This window comes from Polistes dominula, unplaced genomic scaffold (assembly GCF_049000335.1).
Source record: "Polistes dominula isolate Pdom_NZ unplaced genomic scaffold, Pdom_raw_medaka contig_373, whole genome shotgun sequence".
Lineage (NCBI taxonomy): Eukaryota > Metazoa > Arthropoda > Insecta > Hymenoptera > Vespidae > Polistes > Polistes dominula.
This window is the reverse complement of record NW_028300899.1, coordinates 2567920-2577189: the sequence shown is the minus strand read 5'-3', so window position 1 is coordinate 2577189 and position 9270 is coordinate 2567920. Positions and strand designations below refer to the sequence as shown.

The 9270-nt window shown below is 30.8% G+C and overlaps 1 protein-coding gene across 2 annotated transcripts in view; it reads left to right on the top strand.

The window, feature by feature from the left end:
* LOC107063836 (uncharacterized) overlaps positions 1–9270 on the top strand; it is a 244597-nt gene that overhangs the window by 212003 nt on the left and 23324 nt on the right. The window contains exon 8 of one of the 2 annotated variants that reach the window (XM_015315959.2): positions 9084–9140. In XM_015315959.2, the coding sequence (XP_015171445.1) occupies positions 9084–9140 (57 nt within the window). Of the gene's footprint in view, positions 1–9074; positions 9141–9270 lie in introns of both variants that reach the window. The other variant, XM_089179470.1, reaches the window with a different exon arrangement.

Here is a 9270-nt window from a genome sequence, read left to right as displayed (position 1 = left end):
GAAAAGAATATATTTTATGCCCACATTACCGTACACAGTTACTATTAAAATAGAGATATTTGATCAATGAATATCGAGATCGGATGAAAGAAAGAAAAAGAAAAGGACAAAAAACATTCAAATATTGATTCCCAGTCCTTGTTTATCTTCAAAATGTATGGACTTATTTTAATTATTGTAAAAGTGTGGTGAACAACAAAAATTATTTCTTTTTTTTCTGAATCATTAAATACAGTAATACCCAACTGGAACGTAATAATTTTCAATATTCCATTTTATTGATTTACCGCGAATAATATTATGAATCGGAGTGCTTTTACACAAGGTAATGGCTTATGAAACGAAACGATTGGACGACACGTTTATTATCGTCCGTTCTTCCATTTATGACTTTTATATCCACCAGAGAGAGAAAGAGAGAGAGAGAAAGAGGGAGGGGGACACTCTCGTAACGAAGTCAATTAAATTAGGTGGAATTACGCACAAATGTAGGAGAGGTCGAGCGCATTTACATGAACGCAAACTCTGGCCGATCATTAATTTCTATTTTACGGTAATATTCTATTTCATCGAAATTTCAACGTTTGCCATGTCTAAGCTATTCTATGTATAATCTGATGTATCATCTCAAAAATATTAAATTACATGTTGAACATAACACATTGAAGAAATCAAGCTACGTAATTATGTAATATCAAAATTAATCAAAATGCATGCAATACCATCTCAAGTAGAAAACGACAAAAATTCAACAAATAAAATGAAAATCCGACAAACGGGAAATGTCGAAAATGTTAATAATAATGTTGCAAATAAAATGACCAAATTTAGGAATGATTGTCTTAATAAGAAATCATCTTCGTGTCTAATTTGCTTCAATAAAATACATCGATACGCTGAAAAGTACAAATTTAAAAACATTCAAATGAAATATTATTTACTGCATATATTTTTACAAACGGGCATTTGAATGTGATTTCGTTTCGCAGTCATATTTATTAATTATTAATCTTGTATATTTTCATTAAAGAAAGAAAAAAGAAAAATATGAAATAAATAAATTAATTTATTTATTCGAAACTTTTCAAATTGGCGCTTGAATATATGAAATATTTTAAAAATATTTGAACTTAATAAGATTCATCCAATATATTATATAAACGAATATATGAAATAATCTAAATAAATAAAACAATAACAAAACTAAAACAAGTAATCTAATGTTAAAAAAATAAATTACGATGGGTCAATTTCAGTGGTACGTTTCGTATTTGATATATCAACTCGACGATACACGACGAAGTTACATATTTAACAAGAAGACAGGAAGGTTACTCGAAATCAGACCGGAAATGAAAGGAAGAGCAAAGTAAGCTTAGACGACGAGAAAGCCCATAAGAGAGAGCACCACTGACGTGCCGTAAGATTGATTGGAGTCACGGGATGGAAAATTAACGGTCGCTGGTGGTCCAGGGATGGGGTGAAGAAGGGTACAGGATGGCTGAGAGTAGTCTTGACAGTGGTGAGAGGCGTTACCCTGCTACAGGGAGTTAGATGCACACTGCATACTAATTTCGAGTCACCTGCATTACCTCTCCAGACTTTCCCTTCTAATTTTATCCAATGAAATATCTACCAATATCTTATGTCATTTACTATTACAAATAAACACACACACAAAAAAGAAATAAAACGAAATAGAACAAATATATACATATACATACGCGTAATAATTTATATCATTATTTCTCTCAACTATTTTAATGTAAACCTATTAAATATTTATTCAATAATTTATATGTAGGATACAACGATCGTTAACAAAAAAAAAAGAAAAAATTATATAACCACACACGGAAGTATCTAATTTTTGTTTTCAATAGTACATAATTTTTATCTAGTATCTCAAAAATACTTTATAAGGTATATTACAAAATTTATAAACAAACGCACGAGCATGTAATATTTTACAACAAATGTTTAATAATTTAAAACAATGTGAAACAAACCAAAATTATATAAATAAACACACACAAATATCATTCGTGATTGTTTATTATTTGATTAATTTTCTCGATTAATTTTATTCAAGTAATAATTTGAAAAAGAAAAAAGTAAAAGAGAAAAAAAACAAACTTTACTAGAATGCTTACTCGTACGATCAAACGATTGTTTAATTCGTATTTTATATTTCCTCGAGAATATCGAAATGAGAAGGATCGTACGGTTGAGTTAATTGCACACAAGCTTTTCCTACCAGAATGGAAAAGCTCAAATGAATTTTGCTTATTCATGCAGCGATCGTTCATAGAACGAACAACGACCACGAGACTCGTCAAACATCGCATACTGAATTTGAAGGCTCCACGAGTGGCCCGCTGCTTGTTTGTCCGAGTATCTACTCAGAATGAATAATTTCGTCGAATCGTTATTCACCGTGGATCGTTCAGCATTTAATCGCTTCTGCCCTTCCCAAACTACGGCTCTGACATTTTTTAGTCATCGTCGTCGTTTTCGTTGTCGTCGTCGACATTGGCTGAGAAGAGATCGGCATAGTTGAATTAAAAAAAGAAAAAAAAAGACAAAGAAAATTCTATAGCACAAAAGACAACAATACCTCGTATGTGTGTACGTATTATATATGTATATGTGTGTATGCATTACTTCATTCATGTCCCCTCTCTCTCTCTCTCTCTCTCTCTCTCTCTCTCTTTCTCTTCATAAATTTAGATTAAATATAAAAAATATTAAATTAAAATATTAAATGTAATAATATTTTTTTTTTACACATGAAACCTATCACGTTAGATCAAATGACCATAAATTGTTACAAAACATGAGATCAAAAAGGCGTATAATGTACATTATTTATTTCTAAATAAAAAATAATAATTCGTTCATTATCGACTAAAAGATAATTTCATTCTACATTAAGTTATATGATGTTTTTTAAAGTAGGAAATTGATATGACTTAAGTGTCGATAGGTTTAATGTTAATACTAGTGCTCAATTATCACAAGCTACAAAAATTGATAATTAATTGCCTACAAAATCCTTTAATGAATATGACTGCAAAAAAAAAAACAAAATAAAGAAAAAGAATAGAATTGTAATTCGTTCAACAATTATTTACACACAATAATAATTATTATATCTCTTTTGAAATCATATTAAAAATAAACTACGAATCAAAAATGAGTTAACAAGATAAAATAAAAAAATCATAAAACATTGTCTAATTTTTCTAATTAATTTCTAATTAGTTCTTTTTAATGTTTTTTTTTTTTTCATTATAATTTAAACAAAAACAATTAGATATTTAAACGACGATCACATTAATTGATCGATGTATCTTTAGTTGCATTAATGTGTCAATCTACCCGTATGTAATTATCAAAATGAGAGAGTGAGAGAGAGAGAGAGGAAGAGGGGAGAGAGATAGATGTCTGTAACGCGAGACATTTGAGCAAGGTATAAGGGATAGAAGGACTGGAAAGGACGAATCAGGGGTAGAAGAGGGATAGTAGTAGGAGTATGAGAGTAACAACGGCATGTGTACACGCGTCTATCCTTAATTGGATCAAACGGCCGACTATCTTCGGTCGATATGTCAGCTAGGGATTCCGTCACGAGTAATTACAGACGTGTACCAAGAGAAGCTGCAGGCAAAAGCATCTACAAAGCTATTGTTTCGAGAAATTGGGTTAATCGAAATTGTCTTTCTCTTTCTTTCTCTCTCTCTCTCTCTCTCTCTCTCTCTCTTTCCCCCCTTTTCTTTTTTTAATACTTTTTCTTTTCCTCTGTTTTTAACGAAGCCAAATTATTCCTTAAGTGAGAACAACCCTCGGATTTCGTTAAACTTTCGAATTTAATTTAAAATTAAACTTTATAAGACAAAAAAAGAAAGCAAGAAAGAAATAAAGAAACGAATATAAAAGAAAAGAAAAGAAAAGAAAGAAAAAAACAAGAAAAAAAAAGAAAAATATTCTTATGTTAATTATTTCTTTAACGAAGAATAAAAGCGTGTGACACGGTATCTAATTTTTGTAAATCCACGCGATTCGCTAGGTAACAAACAATTTAACAATTAACTCGTGAAAGATAAATGCGTTCATATTTATTTTATCTCGTCCATGATATTTACGGTTTTGCGCGACCTAGATAATTTATCGGATAAAATCTAGTGTGCAAATAATATTACGATGATGAAAAGAAAACGATGACGAATAATCAACTAACTAATGCTGATACTTAATTTAAACGGGTACAAATTATTTCTATGTTTTACCGTTTGAATTAAATATCATAGAATTTTCTAAACGACCGATTAATATTACTTGTTAACGAAACTAATAAACAAGATAACTAAAGGAATAGGAAATTATAGGAAATGAGTAAAAAGAAAAAAAAGAAAGAGAAAAAAGTAATTAAATAAATTTAAAATAATTTAAACGGAGATGATTTGGTTATTATCCATTAACAAAAAACATAATATATATATATATATATATATATATATATATATATATATATATATATATATATATTTTTGTTATCGTTCTATTTCATTTCTCTTTTCTCTCTTTCCTCTCTCTCTCTCTCTCTCTCTCTCTCTCTCTCTCTCTCTTTCGAATTATGGAATATATTTGAACTTTCTCGCATCCAAGGCAAAACGCTTTAATTGGAATTAGTACACCGGGTAATATTTGAACAGCTACCAAGAGAAGATCTTAGCGCAGTAACACGCGCGCGCGAATGGAACAAGGTAACAAGAGGAAGAAATTGGATGGAACCGTTGACGGACCAACGGGAAAAAGGATGATGCTATTAGACTAATTAAGGCGCCTTAAGATTTTAACGAGTTCACTTACCCCTTCTCCTATTTCTCTTCTTCCACCACTACCACCACCACCACCACTACCTCTTTCTCCTTCTCTTGTTCTTGGCCAGAGTCGACCAACTTTCAAAACAGTCGCGTGTGAAGTGCGAACTTTTACTTTAAGTTAATTGAAACGTTTTTTTTTCTTCCTTACCGTCTCATCCTCCCCAATCCCCTTCTTTTTCTTCCATTACTAGAAAAAAAAACAAATAAAAGACAAATATCGATGAAAAATGTTTATACGCGAATAAAGGAATAACAAATGTATTCAATCGATAACACTTTGTAATTACATTTGTCACAAATTGTTAGGTGAATTTATCTTGTAATGATTTTGAATGTAAAAACAAACGAATTATCGATTAAAATGAATTATATATTTTAATCATAGCAAGCTTTTTTAAACGTACTATCGATTTATATTATAAACATATCAAACGTATCATGCGTGTATTGTAAAAAAAAAAAAAAAAAAAATTATAGAAGAAAGAAAAAACGCGTAGGCCTACGAAAAGAAAATCATGGATAGAAAGTAAAATCGTATGAATAATAGGTTCGTGAGTCGTCGTTAAAGCCATAAGCGTTTTATTAATCGTAAGTTCGCGCAATGAAAGGTCAATGCATGGAGAGCAGTCGGCAGTGGCGGGAGTGGCCAATCATCAATCAGCCGAGCGAAGTTAAATGGTCGGGACAACGGGTTTTAATATCCCCCGAGAGAAATAAAAGTTAGCGCGATAAATCAAAAGTGAAAAGTCACCGCCTGTGACTCTTTCTCTCTCTCACACATACACACACACACACACACACACATACACACTGTTTCTCTCTTTTTCCCCTAAACTATCTCTTTTTCCCTTTTTTTCTTCTTCTTTCTTTTTTTTTTTTTTTATCTTTTTCATACTCCATCCTTTTTCTGTCTTATGCCACTCAGCCACGCACCAAATGGCAAGTTCCTCCTTTTTCTCTCTATCTTTGTCTTTCTTTAAAGAATCTTATATACACTGACACATATACACGCACATAAACGCTTACTTAATATTATACTTTTATATATATATAATACGTTTAAGTATTAGAATTTATGTGAATCTTCTTTCGTTTATATATTATATATTTTAAGATATACACATATACACATTTATATATAAAGATATATGGATATCTCTATCTCTTTCTTTCTTCATGCTTATCACCCGGAATACTCGAAGAGATGATAAATGAATTCCTCGACTTCCCTATTTATATCTATGACCCGAAATGGCCTCACTGCTTGAGAAATCGGTTAATTTCTTTCCAACGATCGCTCAACGACACTAAGACGACACCAAGGCGACACCAATCAGCTATCCACCCCACATCGAGATTATTTGTGGATAATATTGTCCCCCTTTTCTTCCTTTCTTTTTTATTTCTATTATATTTTTTTTTCTTTTTAATACGACAAAACCTCTTGAGTCATAAAATAAAATCATGTAGTATTAAATTTAGAAATTGAAATATGTGTGCAAACGTGTGTGTATCTATGATTCAAAATTTATTTCAAAATTCAAAAAATTATAAAAACTAAAAATGTTCAACACACGATTGTACAGGATCATAATAATTCGAGATGAATAAAAAGTGAACCTTGACAAAGTGAAATTGATCGGGGATTTATTTTTGATTATTTGCACATGTTCATATAGATATATCTATATATTTGAGATATAAAAAATGTATGATCGTTTATTTTTAAAATGGTCACAGACAGTACAAAATTATTTCTAAATTCGTACGGTTTTTCCGTCACGTGCCTCGAGCGAAAATTTTTCCACGAGAACTTTTTACGGACTTATCATATAAGATCCGACAAAACCTCTGCACTCTCTGCACTCTCTCTTTCTCTCTCTCTCTCTCTCTCTCTCTCTCTCTCTCAACCTTCTACCCCTATTACGTATGCCTTATCTAACCTGTGAAAGTCACCAAATTCCTTACTAAGTTTGTCGAGATTATATCCTACGGGGAGTAAACTTTAGATAATAAGAAAGAGTGTTTTGAAAATTTTTCCATTCAAGATATATTCACCCTGCCCCCACTTACTCGCACTCTCTTTTCCTCTCTCTCTCTCTCTCTCTCTCTTTCTTTCTTTTCTTTTTTATTTTTATTTCTTTTCGAGGAAGATAAAGAAGAAAAATACATCGATAGGATGTCCTTTTAATGTATAGATTTTTTGTTTTTTTTAATACTCTTCAAGACTATTCATTAGAAACCTTATCCAACTCGTTACGTCATTTAATATTCCTGTCACGTTTTATTTAATAATTACTACGAGCTTGGATGCGATTAACAAGAAAATATAAATAAATAAAAACCTTTCTAAAGAATGGAAGTAAGGTGGGAGGGGTGGGTGGAAGAGAGGAAGAAAGAAATATAAAAAAAAAAAAGAAGAAAAAAAAGAAAATGTTTTTTAACGACCGAAGGAGAAAAAAAGAGAGAGAGAGAGAGAGAGAGAGAGAGAAAATAAGATAGGTAGGAAAGGAAAAGAAGAAAGGAAGAATAAGAAAGGAAGAATAAGAAGAAGAAAGAGAAAGTTCTCTTCTGACAGTGTTACATCGGCTAATAAAACGTTACTATAATGCTCCTGCGAAGAAGCATAACGAAGCAAAAAGTCCGAGAGAAGATAAGATGGGAAGTACTTATAACGAGCTACTTCTAATTAACTATCTTGTACTTGAGGCACTCTTAAAACGCGAACTTAAAGATTACCATCGACTACGTCGCACCACCGAGTCGCTGATTTTACTACTATTTTTACACTCCTTTTTCTAACTCGCTGTCTCTCTCTCTCTCTCTCTCTCTCTCTCTCTCTCTCTCATACTCTGTCTTTCTTTCTTTATGCATACTTTATACAAATATATCCATTTAATTTTGTTCGATAATTATACGATTATAATATATGTATATATATAAAATATGTATATAAAAATTCGATAATATATAAATATTTAGATATATTTTTAAATATGCCTACACTATTTTCTTACATTGATAAATTATAGGAAATAAATTTTATTCCAATTTTAATACTTTAAATAATTATTTGCAATAGAAATACTATATTATATATTATATTGTATAACGATTTAATTTAAAAAAAAAAATAAATAAGTATATATCTGTGAACAAGTTTAATTTTAAAATAATTTTACATAAAGAAAAATATTAAAATTCTAATAATATATATAATTATAAAAAATATTAGAAATTTATTTTAATTTGAATGCAATATAATAACATATATAATAAACAATTCTACAATATATATGATACGTGACTGATTACATTTTTCCATTTTTACACCAAACACCGTCTGGCAAATAGTATAATCTCTCTCAGACAATTATATAGTATATTATAAATAAATGGCATATAAATAAAAATTAATTATTTACATATATCATATTTGATTTATTAAAATATCAAATCTTAAATTATTCGTTTAAAATTACTGATACACGAATACCAGTGGTACACGTTTGACCGATGTCTGACTATATTCCGGTTATTACTACTACTAACATCAACGCGACAGTAGTAACACCAACAAACAGTAGTAAATTTCGGAGATGAGAGAACACGACACGTGCAGGACGAATGACGAAATTAGGAATAATTATTCAAGTATATTCACTGAGACTACGAAGTAAGGGACGCTACTAGAGAGATTATAAGAGATACCTAGGAGAAAGAGAAAAAAAGAGGAATAGGCAAGGGTAGAGGGTTGCAGAAGAGGGGTTGGAAAAGTGGGAGGAGAATACTACGGAGGTAAAATATGATCTCGAGTTTGGCCGGCCTGGTCTACGCCACCCACGGTGGTGGCTAATACGTTTCAGGGTGAAGTTAGTAACAGGTGGCGCGATCCATAACGGTTCTTGCAGCTTTCACTGTATCCCAACCTTTAACCAACCACCCCTTTTACCTCTTCCTTTCTACTCTAAATAAGAAAAGAAAAGATAGAGAAAAATATAGAAAGAAATTATCTGCCTATATCGTTCAATGATAATCCAAAAAATCATTTCTCGTTGTAGGATAAATTTTCATATATCGGGTTTTAATAAAAAAAAAAAAATATATATATATATATATTTTTTTTTTCAAAATATTTCTATTTTTTGTATATTTTACTAGAGGGTTAATTTTGTGTGAAATTTTTTGTGTTCGTAGAATCACCCCCACCGAGCACCAGTCCAAGTCCGTCAACTACGGAGATTTCTAGAAAAGGTAAGTTGTTCAAATATGTGTAATACATAATGTAATAAATGCTAAACAATGGATAGAGACATTCGAGAAAGAGTGTACAAAATTCGGTATTACAGAAGATGAATCCAAAATAGAAATATTGAGATTGTTT